An 18222-nucleotide genomic window follows, 5' to 3' on the forward strand; every position below is an offset into this window, starting at 1 on the left:
GCTGATTCACCCCTTTGAGGTTGTGTGAATGGCTTAACCAAACCTGAATGCTGGAGAGGCTGTTGAGAAAAGGACTCATTTTATCATAACTGGTGGTGATGGTGGTAAAAATGAAGCACGTTTGTGGGGAAGTTATAAAAGGCACTTTATATCGGGGGGGGAATAGCTCTGCTATTATTATTTGATTGTCCAGATATGGATGTATATCACCAAGAGCTTATCATGGAGCTCCGCTAACCCAGAAATGGTGCTTCAGGTTAAGAACTTTGCTTCAGGATAAGAACAGAAAGCGGGCTCCAGCAGCACGGCAGCAGCAGGAGGCCCCATTAGCTAAAGTGGTGCTTCATGTTAAGAACAGTTTCAGGTTAAGAACGGACCTCCGGAACGAATTAAGTACTTAACCCGAGGTACCACTGTAGGTTTCTTCCTGCTTTATATTTCCGGGTCAGCTCTGTGGCTCTAAGAGCAATTGCCTTTTTGGCTTTTAGTGAGGTTTCGAGCTGAGGGTTTTTTTACTCTTTTCTCCTAGTATAACAGTGCCATGTGAGGGCAGGGTTGCACCCTTCTAATCAGTCTGATTTGAAGGGTGCATTATTGTTGCTTCCTCCTCACACAGCCCTGCCAGCTCCGCCCCCCCCCCCCGAAAAAATGCATCCAGGGCCATTGCCCCAGCAGCCCCACACACACTACGCCCCTGATAAAGGCTGCCTTTGAGGCCAATCTCCCCCACCCACCTGGAGCTAAGGTCACAGGCAATGAGGGGGATGCACAAAGCCCACCTACGCACAATTGTGCTGTGGCCTAGGGAAAAGAGCTATGTATGCCTTTATTTCCCACAAGTGTGCTGGTCCTGGGGGCTAACCGAGAGGCGAGGTCCGAGTCCAGTCCGAGGTCGATGGTGCAATATGAAGGTAGTCCGTAGAAGTTGAAGCTGGGTACAGGGCAGGGCGTCAGGTGAGGTCAGGAGCTCCGGCAGGGAAGCAGGTCATGAATCAGGCTGGAACTGACAACCAACAATGTTGCTCCTGCAACTTGGGACTGGGGCTGGCTGGCTTTTATCTCCCCCGAGGCATAGGGTGGACCTGATCCTCAGGTGACTCGCCTCTCCTAGCCTGGAGGCAAGCACTCCTCCTGCGGGAAATTAGTTCTCTCCACCTCTCTGCCCTGAACCTCTGCAGCTCAGGAGAGGCTGGAGGGTTACAGGACCCAGAGGGAACCTCAGCTTCCTCTGATGGGGCTGAGGGTGGAGCACCTGCAGGCAATGGGTCCTCCTCAGGTGCCAAAGCAGACTCAGCTGGTGCCTGCACCTGAGGTTCCAGCACAGGTGAGGACCCTTCAGGCTCAAGCCCCAGCCCCAGCTCAGCTGGTTCTGGAGGCGGGGACTCCTGTACAGGCTGGGATTCCTCAGGTTCAGCCTCCGAATTCGATTCCCAGGCCATCACAACAGGCCAGGGATGGTGGGCACTGTAGTGACTGCAGTTTTTGCCTTACATTAATGTTGGTTCCCACACCAATAGTTGGTTCCTTCTGTGGGTGTTTCATTGGTTTACACTTTAAGTTTAACCTAGTGCAACCCAGCCCTTGTGCCTGTGTCTTTATTTGGCCATCAGGTCACAAATGAAAATGTTTTAAATACTGATTAAAAAAAATTTTTTTTTGTTCCAAAGGTGTGAGTAAATTATTTTTTTGACTGCTTCCCTTTAATTTGCTCCAGCAGTATCCCCCATTCGCCCCCATATGAACTGATAAGCCATTTGAAAAATTACCTGAGTTCTTGCATATATATTTTTCTGGAGGAATTTTCTGATCTAATCTGAGAGGAGCTTTGAGAAGCTAAACCAGCATCTACAAAGGTTTTAATTGAAATTGAGAGCTTTTGAAAGTGAGTACAGTAGCTGTAACCATAATATTACCCGCTTTTGAGAAGGATATATCTGTGCTCCTAAGGCAGAGATAACTAAAATACTATGCAGAATTTCAGATATTTTCAAAATGCAATCCTTCAATTATGCTAGGTGACCTGACAATATTGGGTGACAATTTAAATTAAGGTTTGAATAAAATGTCTTCTAGCACAATGGAAGATGGAATTAATGTTCCCTGCCTTATGAATAAATTCACCTTTCTAATAAGGTTAAATAATTGAATGATTATGGATGTTAATATGACAGAGGAGTCTTTCCAAGAAAATATATTTTCTCCGGGATATATATGACGGTATCTTTTTGAACTATCAAACTCCAAATAAAATAACTTCATTTCCAACAAAAGTTTATTCACTTACTTTTTTAAAAAAAGTTTACTCTAAAAAATAAGGTAGAGGTGAAAGGCTAAAGCTGGAGTTTGCATTCTCATGGATAATAATGGGTAAAAAAAAAAACATTAAGCACAATATGATCATTTTTATTTCTCATTTCTTTAAAGAGACCACATGCTCATTTCTTCCATTGCTTGATTTTGACTGGATCACTTCATTAGACCACTGCTTTATAGTTTCATAATCACATTTGGAAACAGAGAAAGGTTATGGCCTGTACTCACATCTGAAAGAATTAAGTGATGAGATTATGGAAGGGCATATATTATATGATACATACATACATACTTTGGACTTGGCTAAGTGTACCCAAATACGGAAAATAAATTGAAAATTGGTGTTAGAAGCTAGACACTGTTCTATAAAGAGCACCTATAAAAGGAGTTTTCCAGAAGAAATACAACTGAATGAGGTGCAAAATGCTTTCAGAATGGAGGTGTGCAACAGGTTTTTTGGGTATGTTCATCCCATTATTTTAGATACTCAGTGCTGCTTTTGCTTTGCTTTCATTGAAACTGGATACATTTTGTAGATTATTTGTTTAACTCAACGTATGTTTCATTTTCATTGGCTACCATTTTTTAAAAAAATTACTGCCAACTTTCAAAAGGTAGTGTACAGGAACTACCCTTAAAGCAGTCACATAGCATTTGAAGTATACACACTTCAGAAAAAAGTAGTTTGTGTCAAAACAACTTCAGCATTCCTTGAAATCAGATGAAGTAGACATATTGGCTGTCCTTTGTCAATAATACAGGTCTCAACGGCAGACGTCATCCTAGAGGTGGAAATATTTACTAAAACAATATAAGATCAAGATATTTTCACCATAGCACTGCATAAATACATCCTGAAATTTAGTGTAGCATGTATGTGTACATAATATATCAAGTCAATAGATATTTAAAAATTATACTCCTCTCAATATTAGCCAGCTGCTGTCTCTTCAAAAATAATCAAGTTACATGGATAGAAAAATACTAGACTGCTTTGAGAATTTGTAGTCAATGTTACTGATAATGAACTTTGAGGTCCGTTGGGATGTGCCTTTGAGCACAAACAAAACACCTGGTCATTAAAGGCCTGATATCACAACAAAGAAGACAAAAAGATTCAGACTTTGGCAGAGGTGCTGAGTTGAATTCAAATACCTGGGGGGGGGGCTCAGGTAAGCCCCAACCTGCATAATCAGTCACAAGACACACACACAAACCATTCGAATGGCAACACCCATCAAATTTGTAGGAGCCTGGATCCCTCAAAAAATTTGGGGGGGGGGGGTAAAGGGACTTTGGTCCCTAGTAGTTGGCTCTTATGGTCTTTGGTAATGGTAGTTTACTATGTTAATGCTATAGTGTATAGTTCTGACTCAAGCCTATTCTTTAAGGCAGGCATCCCCAAACTCGGCCCTCCAGATGTTTGGGGACTACAATTCCCATCATCCCTGACCACTGATCCTGTTAGCTAGGGATGATGGGAGTTGTAGCCCCAAAACAGCTGGAGGGCCGAGTTTGCCTATGCCTGCTTTAAGGCTACTTGTCCTACAACTTTTCTTTGCACAGGTGTGCACTAGTATCACAGTTTGCCAGCAATGTTTGAAAATCATACAAGTGCCTTCTTTGCTACGTGCATACTGTTGGGAAGTCATATGTCAGGGGACTGCCATCGGAACAGGGAAGGGAAGCTGAGGGGGAGTTGGGTTACAGGCAACCTCCGAAAATCTTGCGAAGCAGTTTCTCTTCCTGTGGTGGGGAAAGCCACACCTCCAGTGGGGAAGAGGAGAAGGGACCAGAGGATGCTGCTGGGAGCCTCAGCACCACTCCTGGTCAAGCCGGCCAGGAGGGAAGCATGCCTTCGACAGCCCACCCTGTACAGAGGTGTCAAATGCAAAGAAGAAAGGAAAAGGCTGAGGGTGACTTAGCTATTATGTTGGGGGAGGACCCGGAAACAACCACTCCCGGATTCTGCTAGCGATTAAGGCACACATGAACTTGTGCTACTGCACTGTAAATAGTTTTGCACCAAACTAAAAACCTGTAAAAGACAGGTTGGAGCCCTGAGTGGTTACTCATGAGCAACCACCATTGCCATCATAATTTCATTTTCACATGGAGTTGATATACATGGGCTTTTTTCTCTAGCAGTGTATACTTCGGTGGAGAATCCAGTATTGTGTGACCCAACTTCACTTTCTGCTCCTACCCATGGGGCACATGGGGGACTGCAGGGGGCAGGAGAGGAATGAGAAATCTTGTTATGCAAGCTGAAATATATTCTTCTTATGCATGGAAAACATGGGATACAATTTTCTTTAAACTACAGTTTTGGAAGAATTTGCTAACAATTATAGTTCAAAAGATTTCTGGAACATACATGCAAATATTTAAAGGAATAAGCCATTGTTGGTGACAGGACTGCATGCCTATCCAGTCAGAAGTAAGGTCCTTTATGTTAAATGGAAATTACTGGTAAGGTAAAGGTAAAGGTACAGATTCCCCTGCCCGTACGGGCCAGTCTTGACAGACTCTAGGGTTGTGCGCTCATCTTACTCTAGAGGCCGGGAGCCAGCGCTGTCCGCAGACACTTCCGGGTCACGTGGCCAGCGTGACGAAGCTGCTCTGGCGAACCGGCACCAGAGCAGCACACGGAACGCCGTTTACCTTCCCACTATAAAGCGGTACCTATTTATCTACTTGCACTTAAGGGTGCTTTCGAACTGCTAGGTGGGCAGGAGCTGGGACCGAACGACGGGAGCTCACCCCGCCGTGGGGAGTCCTAGGCGCTGAGGTTTTACCCACAGCACCACCCGCGTCCCCGGAAATTACCGGTACTCACTGCTAAATGTGCATAGATCTGCAGTCTTTGAGAATTAATCCTCCTTTGCTAGAGGTTGCATACCTTTTGATTTGGGAATGCTGTTGTCTGTTTAATGAACTTGAAGTGTAGGAGGGTTCCCACGAGGCAAGACACAGTAATAACAGCAAGAACCTTTATTGAACTAACAGAACTAGACAACAGAGGCAAAGCAACTGCTTATATACATTTCTGAAGGCCTGGGCCACTCCCACTCCCAACATGATTGGCTATCTAAACTTTCAAGCTGTGAATCATAACTCAGAGTTTAAGGTCCAATGACAGAGGCCCAAATCCTGAATTGTTCTGTGATTGGATATCATGTATCGAATCAGAACACTGGCTCAGAATCTTTAGTCCAGACTCAAGCTCAGGCAAACACAGACCACTGAATACATAACAGGACTTGCCACATGATCTACATAATAATATTTACCTCTCTAATGCTCATGAAACCTCCTTAACTGGTTTTGCCTGGCCATCTGTTAGATATTCTGTAACTGTGATTTCTGCAGTGCAGCAGGTTGGATGAAATGGCCCATCCAACTCTGCAATTCTATGACACAGTTGACATTAACCACATGGGTGCATTTGTACATGCTTACCTACACAGACTGTGTGGGCATCTTTCCATATGAGCAGGTTACCATGTGCAGAATCTCCCATGTGTTTCAGAATCACAGCAGCAACTGCGCCAACAGCTTAATCTAAAAAAAAATGGGCAATTATGTTTTCACTAATACCACCTACTTCTAACTTCACAGTTTATTAAGACCGTCCTTTTTCAAAGAAAAGTAAGCAAAGAAAAACTATTTGAACATGAATATTTTAAAGCCTTCCGATTTAGTTCTATTGTCACCTTGCACTGTGCATTCAAATAGAGATAGTTTTCTTGCTTCGTTTTTCCTGTCTAGATATAACTCCTGGATTAGGGACAGTTTCACAATATGCCACAATGGAGAAGCTACCTAAAATGGTCTATGCAAGGCAGTTCCACATACTAAGGGGGCTATGTGCATCCTCACATAGCCCCCCTTATCAGGGTTCAGTTTCCTCAGAAATGTTTATTTAGGATATATGGTTTATTTACACATATATGCAACCTGAGCCTATGAAAGGGGCTCACAGCATTAACATCCCAAGAGGTTCTTGCTTCTCCCATAGCCACAGCCTTGGATTCCAGCAGAAATCAGGCATGGTTCTTCCTCTCAGCTGCCCAGCCTGCAGCCTGCAGCTTCTCACTTCTAGTTCACACACAACTCAACTCTTGCCTTTGTCTTTCTAACCACCAGTGAGTTGAGGGAGGGAGGCCCACCCAGTTTTATCTGGCACAGAGCCACTTCCTTTGTTACCTTAGTGGCCCATACTTAGAGGGCCGTTACCAAGAAACTTGTCTGGCTATTCCAGCAATTTGAATCCTTGCCGGAGCCAAGAATTCAAAGGGACTCAGACATACAGCATAACTGCCCCCTCCTCTCAACTCACAACAACATTTTTGCCACTCTTTCGTGGCATTATTTTATGCACCAGCCGGTCATATTCAGTGCACATGACAAGTGCAAGAAGTGCTGCTTTCATGTGCTTTGGCACAAAGCTAAACATTTGACAGTGTAACTTTGAGAATAAGGAGCTTTGGCTGCCTGGGTTTGCTCAAGAAGGAATGAAAATGCAAAAACACTATCCAAACAGCAGCACAGGCAGCAAACCAAAGAACAGTGGCTATGGGCAGTTGTGAAAAGTAAAAACAAACCAACAAACCATGATTAATTGTTTGGGGAGAGATGTTGGCTCCATCCCCCAAATCATTTCCAAGGTAGGTATCCAAACCTGTAGTACACTCAGGCCAACATTAATTTACACGCATAGACACACATGTAGACCTCCCTGCTGGGAAGAGAGCAGAGCAAAGCTTAAGTCCTCTTTAATTATAGTCAGGGTGAAGGCTGCCCCCCCCCAGCTCAGATGTGAAGTGTGCTATTAAAAAGTTTTCAAAAGATTTAGAACTATCAGTGGAGTACCTCCAGATGCTTTTTCAAGTCTTCATATATTCATCAAAGAAGAGGCTGCCAATATAAACATTTAAATGATGCTCTTTGGGAGTTTTGTTGTTGTTGTTGTAGTTGGTTGTTACAATTAATAACAAATACTGTGGTTTCTTTTTGTCCCTTGCATCTTGCAGGCTTTCTGGATTTCAGCTGCCATCCTCCATAGTGAGCACAGGATCAATTATGACTCTCTGCTTCACTACAGACTTCGCTGTGAGTGCTCAAGGATTCAAGGCGATATATGAAGGTAGGGGTCAATAACTATTTTTTAATGATCTATTGAAGAAAGTTGGGAGGAAAAAAATGTTTTGAGGATGTATACAGAGTGGTTGGTGAGCCTGTTTTTCCTGTGGATTGACCTGAATCCCAAATTTGAAGGATTATATTTTGTTTATTGGAGTTACCTGTCTTGGTCATATCTGTACTACAATATATTGGAATAACATGGTAAAAATTTGTTTTCAGTGAGTGGACTAGACTGGCATTTATTCAAACCCTTGCATGTTTGTTTCGCCTTTATCTTTATATGGATTTGGTTTATTGTACATGATGTTTTCTGAATTCTGGAGAACTTGATGGATATGCGTAGACTCCTGAATATGCATTCAAAAGTTGGTGTGTTTTCTAGGCACTGATTAATGTGCTTTTCCAGTAGGAGCGGGGAGTAATTCAGATTTTATTTTTTTTTAAAGATACCACTACTACTATGATGTGCAGTTTCTATTCTGAGTTCGGATTTTCATAAATCTCTTTCCCCAGGGGGGTAAAAGAGTTAAAATCATTTGCACAAGAACACTACAGCTGAAAACAATGGAATTATTCCAAACTTAGTAGAGAGTGAAACTTGTGGTCATTCATAGCAGAGTTTTGTTTTGCTTATTTGATTTAGAAAACAGCTTGCTTGTTTCAGAAAACGTTTGGCATGATAATGTTGATATTTGTTGCTCTGCAGTTGTGAGGCATTTGATTCTGAAGTTTTGTAATGGTTGCCGGTCTACATTTCCTGGTTGAAGTTTGTGTTTGCTTTGGCATGGAGAAGTGTATGAAAGAAGGCTTTTCTAGAAATGGTTAAGTTTTGAAAATATTTGGTGTTCTCCTGCAAATAATAATCAAATAATAATTAAAAAAAATACACACAAAAAAAACCAACCCTAGGCCCAGGACTGGGCAATCTATGAGGCAAGGTGAGACAACCGCCTCAGTTGGCAAGGTCTACCTGGGCAGCTATGCAGATGTTGACCTTTCTTCCTCACTCCCCTAATTCTGATGTAGATCTTTCCTGACCCACTTTTTCCCTGACAAGGAGGGGGAATGCCATTTGGGAGTCTGTCTCAAGTGATGAAATGTCTTGGGCCAGCCCTGCCTCGTCTTTAAAGACATAGACTATTTACCTAAGCCTCTGGATTTCATGGTGTGCCTTGGTGCTATGGTCTTTGGAGGTGCTATGCTATGGAGGAAACCCTATTATTTTGAAATCATCCTTCTAAGCTTCAATATATAAAAGATCAGTAACAACTCTTATTTAGAATGCATCTAATAATAATATAAGTTCTAAGGATTTGATAACACATTTACTGGTGGCAGATAGAAAAACAAAAATAATTGTTATGGAAAGATATGTTATAGAGCACTATCGGGGGGGGGGGGGGAAACAAACCACTGTCTCCAAATGTTTGATACAAGGAAAAGCATAGCAGCAAGATTTTAGCACTGTGTGGTGGGATTTTATTCAGCATACGATGGACATGGGAGAATATGAGGCAAACAATGAAGTGGTGAGAAGGGTGTGACTGGGGTGATTTACCCTAATTAATTATCCATAGTTGATGAAAACATCTGGAACCATTATGTAAGATTTAGATAAGATATATATTTGAGAGATGCTGTATTATTTGAAGCATTTCCGTAATGGTTTTCTGGATATGAAGTATATTATCAAATTGCACTTTTATTAGAAGACCCTATTTAGAAGACATAGGTCTCTGTGTATTTCTTCCTACTGGATGTCAGTTTTCTTCTAACCCATTAAGTGTGTGTTGGCTATAGGATAAAATATCATCCCTTGTAAAATTCCAGCAATGTCAGCCTGTGGCAGGGCTTTTTCTTGGGTGTGTGTGTGTGTGAGGGGAACTCACTGCAACTCAGTTACAGCACCTTTCAGGTAGGTGCCATTGCCACTCTAAAGAGTAAGAGGGAGGTGTTCGTGTTGAGTTCCAGAACCCCTGTTGTCAATGTGGTAATTAAACAAATTCACCTAAATAATTGCCCGATACTTATGCATAATTTTGGTAGAATTCAGCTGCGAAATGATCAAAATCAGGTGTCTTTTGTTCTGAAGATTCTTAATCTGATTTATGAATTCCTGTGGGAAATTGCAGCATTTAGTTCCTCAATTATCTTAAATCTAAACTTTGGGGATCTGCAGTTCATTTAAAATAATAATAATAATGTGTCACATCCTGAGGTCTCTCAGTTTGATATAAGTGGCTGAAAAACAAAATAATCATTTTTATATCTTCTACACTATTAGCTAATTTCCCAGAGGGTTTCTTCACTAGAGGAATTATATCCAATTTCTGCTTCCTTGCTAGTTGATGAGTATCTGCTTTAGCTCATTTTTCAAAATGTTTTTGTTGCAAAACTTGGCATGTTGGGAAGAGTAAAACTGTCTGCAGCCCCTGCCCGACGCTTCCATTCATTTGCATATTCCACACACACAAAAGACTTTGTTTCCCCATCTGCTTCTGTATGGCATGTTGCCATTATCCCCATTACTAAGGAAATTAGGCTGGTGCTTCTTTACATTGGGATACACATACAAATGTTTGTACCATTGAGATGTCATGCAGAGGAACCACATCTTATTGAAAGCAATGCAGTGCAGAGGAAAAACATTCATGTTTAGATGTACAGTCAGATACAAATGTGGGTATAGTTCATTTGCACTGCATTATTTACCTTCAGTGGAATGTTGATTCGAATGCACATCCCAGTGTAAGGCAATTCATTTGCCTTGGCTATATTCTGTTAATAAATAAAATAAAATCAGGTAACATTGAGAAAGGGATGCGGGTGACACTGTGGGTCAAAACCACTGAGCCTCTTAGGCTTGCCAATCAGAAGGTCGGCGGTTCGAATCCCTGCAATGAGGTGAGCTCCCAGTTCCTGCCAACCTAGCAGTTCGAAAGCACATCAAAAATGCAAGTAGATAAATAGGTACCACTCTAGTGGGTAGGTAAACGGTGTTTCCATGCACTGCTCTGGTTTCACCAGAAGCGGCTTACTCGTGCTGGCCGCATGACCTGGAAAAATTGTCTGTGGACAAACGCTGGCTCCCTTGGCCTGTAAAGCGAGATGAGTGCTGCAACCCCAGAGTCATCTACAACTGGACTTAACTGTCAGGGGTCCTTTACCTTTACCTTTTTAACATTGAGCCACAGCTTTTCACCTTGGTATGCCCATCGAAAGCCCTCAACACCAGCAATCTGAGAGTCCTCAACACCACCTCTGAGACCAACTCTGTGAGCTCAGGCAGGCAGGAGAGTGCTTTTTAGTGAGGCAGGCAGTAAACCAACAGAATCTCTAATCTGTCACAATTACCCAGTGCCAGGAAGAAACATGCTACCCCCACAACTGGACAGAGAGTCTGTAGAGAGAGAGAGAGAAATAATATAGATCACAGCAACTCCCCCTCCCATCAAACCTTGTGTCAAGCAGTTAAGAAAATTGGATGAAAATGATTGCTTCTCTGCTTTTCATCCAAGCGAGTGTGTGGGTAGAGCTTTCTGAAATGCCTCAAGGGGTGTTCTAGAAAGCTGTGCACTTTTCTGAGCTAGCCCACCAAGACACAGGTCAGATAAAGACCTGAACATTGGGACCAAACTCCTGTTATTTCTTGTAGTGAATTGGTATGGTGGGGCACTTTTGTACACATACACACACACACAGTAAGCAGCAGCAGCTCTCCTGCTGGAAGGTCAGGTAAGCACCTCTATCCTCACCACACTGTCCACTACTGGTCACTCCCAAATTCATCTTGCTGCATTTGAGAAAGATCTTGTCCCAGACTATGCTAAGCATAAGCAATATCCCTTTTCATATACTCTGCAACACACACTCAGCCCTAGGATGGCCATGTGTCCTCCTTTACAGAGTACAGTTGTGTATGAACTGACCCAGACCCTGTGCTTGTCACTTGAAGTGCTTCTCTATGTCCCCCATCCCAGAGAGGTCCAGAGGGTGGCCAAAAGAGAACAGGCCTTTTTTGTGGTGGCTCCCAATTATGGAATGCTCTCCCAAGAGATGCTCACGTGGTGCCATCACTACATGTATTGAGACACCAGGCAAAAACATTCCTTTTTACCCAGGCCTGCGGCTAGTAATCTATTGCCTATTAAAGTGTGGGAAAAATAGACTGTTATTATGATGACTGTTTTTATTAGGGTGTCTGTCATTATGTTTTTTAATCATAATCATTGATGTTCTGTTAATCATAATCATTGATGTCCACTGACAAACTGGAACGTGTCCAGAGGAGGGCAACCAAAATGGTCAAAGGCCTGGAAACGATGCCTTATGAGGAACGGCTAAGGGAGCTGGGCATGTTTAGCCTGGAGAAGAGGAGGTTAAGGGGTGATATGATAGCCATGTTCAAATACATAAAAGGATGTCACATAGAGGTGGGAGAAAGGTTGTTTTCTGCTGCTCCAGAGAAGCGGACACGGAGCAATGGTTCCAAACTACAAGAAAGAAGATTCCACCTAAACATTAGGATTCCACCTAAACATTCCTGACAGTAAGAGCTGTTCGACAGTGGAATTTGCTGCCAAGGAGTGTGGTGGAGTCTCCTTCTTTGGAGGTCTTTAAGCAGAGGCTTGACAACCATATGTCAGGAGTGCTCTGATGGTGTTTCCTGCTTGGCAGGGGGTTGGACTCGATGGCCCTTGTGGTCTCTTCCAACTCTATGATTCTGTTCTATGATTCATTTAAGCCTTTCCTCTGGCTTCTGTAATTAGCAAAATATTGATGCTGCTTGTTTGTAGAGAGAGAATTTTCTGAAAATCTTGATGTTGAACTTTTCCGCACTGATGTTTTCTAATTATTATCTTACACCTTGATGAATAGCGAGGGTTTTTAAAAAATCGGTTCTGCTAAAAATATGAGCAATTCGCACATGCTATATGCAATATAGCATGTTATAAACACACATGTGGCCACAGTTTCCTAAAGTAATCAGCACATAAGCATGTGCGCACGCGTGCACACACACACACACACACACACACACACACACAGAGGATATGACCATATAAGACTACTGATGGATTAGTACTTCTAAAATTAAGCTGCAGAAATATAGTGTCACATGTGGCTTGACTCTTCTATAATTAATATATTTATAATACATGCATTTTTGGTATAGTCTTGCATAGGCTTTTTTTCTTTTTTAAAAAAGGCAATGCACGGGTGACTCAGACATAGGCGGATGCTTGATCCAAGAGGCAGCCCAATGCAACTGAAGCATGATTGGATCAGAACCACCAGATTCCATGTATAAATTCATATAAAATGGATTCCTCTTCTACCTTCCTCTGACCATTTTTAGCTGTAGACAGTCTTGGCGGCCTCCATTGCTGACTTTAGTTTTGGCAGGCTTGCAATCTTGTCTCCATGCTATATCACAGTATGTGTTCTCTTCACCTGGCAATAGAACCACACTCTGTGCACGAAACATTAGGATTTGTATTTTGAAAGGAAGCTAGGAGAAACTGTTGCCCTTGAGCTCAGTCCCTTATCCAGTGTCCAACCTGATTTATGTTTTCCACTGCAGTGATCACCTAATCTGAACCTGAATGAAGTCTTGCAAAATGAAGTGCACACTGGGTTGAAAAACTTGTGCCATGATCTGTTAAACATTTTGAGAAAGAGAGGCAACTCTGCCTCTATTCAGACTTTAATCCTTTCCATTAGCAGCATTAGTCCTTTTGTTATCTCAACTGCTGCTGGTGATTATAAAGTAGCCTCCCTTTTAAAACGCTTTCAGGAATTGTGTACCAGAATCAAACAAAAGATCAAAGCAAAAACAGCTCCTCCTTAAACCACACTTCCTTCTGTAGTATGGGCTCTAACTTATTTTTGACCCCCCATGACTTTTTCCTTACTTATAGTGATGCATCCTCACTATAAGTGAGGTCTGTTTGAGCATCTGCAAATCACAGAGTTTGTCCCTCTCTGCTTTCGGTGAGGTTAGCAGCAGATTAGGAAGCAAGCTCAATTTAGAAATGGGTCAGCAATTAGGAGCATATTTAAGAAACGCTGGGAGTGGGGAAGGAATCATCCCTGTTCAAACATTCTAGGTTGTCTTATAATGCTGGCTGCAAAGGATCATTTTGCCTTATGCTTTTTGCAGAATTATAGATATAAATTAAAGAGTACTCTTTGCACCTGTGCACATCTCTTTGTTTGACACTGTAGAAGATATTCTGATAGAAATAGCATTAGATATGTATTGCATCTGAGTATCCCTAGTAAACTTTGTATTTTAAGTGAGGCATTTACAAGAGTCAGTGGTATAACTAGTCAGCAAGCTAGGTTTGTCTGAAGAGTCTAAACTAGATTTTGATTAGGCGTACTGAAAATGACATTTTAAAAACCAAACCAAACCATGGTTGAATTCTTCCAATTACCAAGTTTCTCATGAATGCATGCCCAGCCATTCTATGAAGCAAGGCAAAGTCCTTGTCTCTGGCTGCAGATTGCGAAGGATGCTAGATCACACATCCCCTTCTGATCTGCTTCTGGGCTGCCTGCAAACCCACCCACAGACCCCACAGCTTGCCTGCTCTCCTGCAGTTCTTCAACCAATTCCAAAGAGGAAAAGGTAGACAGGTTCTGCCTGTCTGTGCCTGCAAGCAGCCTGGAAACACAGAAGCAAAAAAAATACTGTTGCCTTTAAACTGTATCTCCTCCCCCTGCTGCAAAGTGGCGACAGCATTTCTGGGGCTCAGCAGGGTTATTTTGCCCTATCATCTCAGTTCCTCACTCTGAGGAAGGACCCTACTGCATCATGAGTTAGGGCCTGCCCTTCCTCTGAATGAGACGTTGCGGGCATAAATGCTGTCCAGGAACCTTGCAAAACTGGGCTGCACAAAACTGGAAGTGGTAGCAAATGTGTAGAATTTGTCCAGTGGGTTGGTGCATGATGAGGAAGGAAGGAGGAGATGGCATGGGAGCCAGAGTTGCAGCATTTGGTGGTCTGCCTCAGGTGGCCCAATGTTTTTGGCTATCTCACATGGATCTTAGATGGCAATTTTTCACTGTCCGTTTTTTAAAAATTGCTTTCAATAGCTTTAATTGTGTTGATAAAAGGTTGGCGTAGGATGGCGGTAAGAGAAAAGGCGATGTTCTTCTCGTGACACCTGTAGAGAGATTCAGTAGGGCAAAACTTGTGGATTTGTAACAACTGTGACAGTAAATATCCTCAGACAAGACTGCGTACACCCCTGCTGTCTCCTCAAATCCTGCTGAGTTTCGTTACAACTGACCCTACAGAATGGGTGACATTTCTGCTGCACTTCCTCCTTGTTAAAAAATATGTTTTGCATCAAAAGTACAGGCCACATCCTTAAATCAAACCAAGGGGAGAAAAGAAGTGAGTGAATAGACAGCTGCTGTGTGTAGGATGTTAGACTTGTTTTGATGTTGGCACACAGCACTGCCGTAGGAGTTTAGCAAATGGTGGCATCGGTGAGGTAACAGAAAACAAAAAAACACCATTGCTGAGCACAGTTTTGGCTTTAGACTTATCACCAGGCTTTCTGCTGGCAATTAAAGGAATTTTTCCACAGCTCTCAGGGGCTGTTTTGTTTTTAAAGTCCTTCTGAAGCACAAATCTTACCCACGCAGCCTTGTTGCTGACATACTTAACAAAACACAATTGGGGGGAGAAGGAGGGAAGGAACGACTTGTTTATCGGAGTGATCTTTTTATTGGAAAAAAGATTGATTCTAGGAGCTCAAATGTATAATAGCTTGGAATAGATGTCATGATTACAATGTCAGCTCTAATAGAAAACAAATAATTTAAATTCATCAACCAGTTGTTATGTTTTAAAGTGTATAGTTTGTGTGTGTGTGTGTGTGTGTGTGTGTGTGTGTGTGTATTTGCACTTGATACATGTTGTCAGAAGGAAGGAAGTGGCTGCATTTTTTAATATACTTTAGGATGCTGTACACATGTATATTGCTGAATTAAATGTCATCACCACCTTTTCAAAAGCTGTAGCAGCAATGCTTTATATAACACTCTGGTGATTGTACTCTACTCCAGCATTTCAGAACTGGTATGTCATTTCGGCTGCCTTATCTTTTTAATTTTTTTTTGAAATTTTCTAAAATTGTTTTAGCTGTAACAAAGACTTAGATAAGGACAGAATTTCTAGTGTCAGAGAATACAAAGTAAATCATTTGTATGTTGGAAAAGGCTTTTATTCCCATATTATGTGCTCAGTGTGCAAGTGAGCAGATGAGAAGGAAGCCATTATAGATTCCTCACAGGTAGAGTTCTCTACTTTCATTGAGCAAGTCCATGTGCACATTGGCTCTGACAGAACAAGTCCATGTGCACACTGAATCTCTGATGCGCACAGGGAGATCTCTTTTGCACAGAGACTTCCCATTTGTCTTGATGGAAGAGGCAACACTTCATCACTTCATGTGTGGAACATCCCCTGAAATGGAAGTAATTTAGAATATGCAAGTAACTTATGCCCACAGTTCTTAGGGATTTGGGGATAGAGCTATAAGCAAAAGGGCAGATGAATACTGGAGTCACAAATGTTAACAGAGCTTTTGCTCACTACACTTCATCTTGGCTGAACCCAACCCAGCTTCTGTGATGTTGGAGGGATCTGTTTGCTGTTCCATATCTGCCATGGTGCAGTGTTGTACATGCAAACTCAGTGCAGTGGAACCTTGGGTTACGTACCATCCTCCTTGCAAACACTTCGGGTAACAAGCTCTGCTAACCCGGAAGTGGATGCTCCTGATTGCGAACTTTGCCCCGGGATGCGAGCAGAAATCGCGTGGCGGAGGCATGGTGGCAGAGGGAGGCCCCATTAGTGAAAGCGCATGTTCGGGTTAAGAACGGACCTCCGGAACTAATTAAGTTCGTAACTGAAGGTACCACTGTATGGATTTGCTACACTAAAATCATGACACCTAAATAGTTCTGTGATGCATTACTGCATTGGACTAGTCTGGCAGTCTGAAGTTCTAAAAACCTCTGCTCATTAGCTAAAGTCCCACTTGGGGTATTCTTTAGAGCATGCAAACAGACTTAATTTTCAGAGTGTTTGCCAGTCTGCTGGACATGGAAGAATGCAGAAGTACTGACGTATAACGACTGAGGTTTATGTTAAAATTGGTTAACTAAAATGAATTAAATATAATAAGGTAAAATTTGGGGATAAGAACTTGCTGAACTAAAAATTGAACTGGAATACAAGAAGGGGAGGTGTGGGGAAGTCAGGGAAATATGTTATTGAAAGCAAGGAATGCAAATTCTATGTGTGTGGTTTTTTTTAATTTTTCTTTTGTTTTTTCTCTATTTTTTGAAAACTCCAATAAATATCTTTTATTCAACTGATTCTTATGGCTTTCACATATTAATCCTAAGCAGTGCTTTCCCCCCCCTAAAATAATGTTTAGGGGTACTCTCATTTTGACTCAAGAAAATCACCATTTTATAGTTCGAATTGGGGAAAATAAATGCATTAAATGGACAAAAGTACAAAGATTCACAAAATGTTTAGGGGTATGTGTACCTCTGCGTCCCCCCAGAAAAAAAGCACTGATCCTAAGTATATTCACGTTTATTTCTGTGAAGTTTATTTCCAAGTATTATTGACATGCTTATAAATGTCAAGCAAGTAAGTATCAGTGATCTTCACAATTTATGAATTTCTGTATAGCTTAGGTTGTAGAAGGATATAAATAGGTAAATCAATTATAGTGAAAAAGTATAGAAAGCACTTTATGTATTATGCAGTACATGGCGATAATATACTATTAAGGTTCAGTGAACATGCTTTGTCTCATACTTTATTTATTAGTAGCATATTGGTGTGCCTGTGGCAGTAACCTCTTGGGCTACGATCTTATTAAAGCTTGCAGAGGTCAGATATACTTATTACTTGCAAACATTTGAAGTGGCACGAGAAATTTGTAGGTTCACATTCAGAAGGGAACCAATGCCCTCTAATACTCTTTCTGTTGTTTTACTACTGGTTATAGTCAGAGCTTTTTATATGCTAATGCAAAAGTGAACAATATTGAATAAGGGTTGGCAAGGGTAGGCATCCAGCTTTTATGTGTGTGATGTGGGAAGTAGGTGGTTGTTGTTTTGCAAAGAAAAAAGTATCTCTTGCACCATTCAAATAGTACGCTGGAAGAACTGAACTATAAACTTATCTTTATTGGTACGGGAGACAAAGCATCAGTAGACTAAGGATCCAAACCCAGTGTCTTTTCCCCACTAAAAGTTTTGACAGTTGCTATGAGGAAGGCAAATAATAATAATAATAATAATAATAATAATAATAATAATAATATATCCCGCTCTCCCCAGCCGAAGCTGGGCTCAGAGCGGCTAACAACAGTAAAATAATACAGCATTCTAAAATAAATTCATTATAAAATCAGTTCAAATCAAATTAATGGCAAGCAATTGGGCTAGAGTTCTGAGAGGATTACCAAAGGAGGGGGTCAGGCTGTGCCTTGGCCAAAGGCCTGGAACAGCTCTGTCTTGCAGGCCCTGCAGAAAGATGTCAAGTCCCGCAGGGTCTTAGTCTCTTGTGTCAGAGCGTTCCACCAGATCGGAGCCACAGCTGAAAAAGCCCTGGCTCGGGTTGAGGCCAGCGTAACCTCCCTGTGGCTCGGGACCTCCAAGATGTTTTTGTTTGAAGACCGCAAGTTCCTCTGTGGGACATACCAGGAGATGCGGTCCCGT

General features: G+C 41.9%; 1 protein-coding gene across 2 annotated transcripts in view; it reads left to right on the forward strand.

Annotated features, from left to right (window-relative positions):
• The window catches only part of CSMD1 (CUB and Sushi multiple domains 1), a 937839-nt gene that overhangs the window by 284853 nt on the left and 634764 nt on the right, over positions 1-18222 (forward strand). For both annotated transcript variants that reach the window (XM_083606880.1, XM_083606881.1), the window contains exon 3: positions 7350-7462. In XM_083606880.1, the coding sequence (XP_083463006.1) occupies positions 7350-7462 (113 nt within the window). The remainder of the gene's footprint in view (positions 1-7349; positions 7463-18222) is intronic.

This window comes from Podarcis filfolensis (genome assembly GCF_964270895.1).
Source record: "Podarcis filfolensis genome assembly, chromosome: 3".
Lineage (NCBI taxonomy): Eukaryota > Metazoa > Chordata > Lepidosauria > Squamata > Lacertidae > Podarcis > Podarcis filfolensis.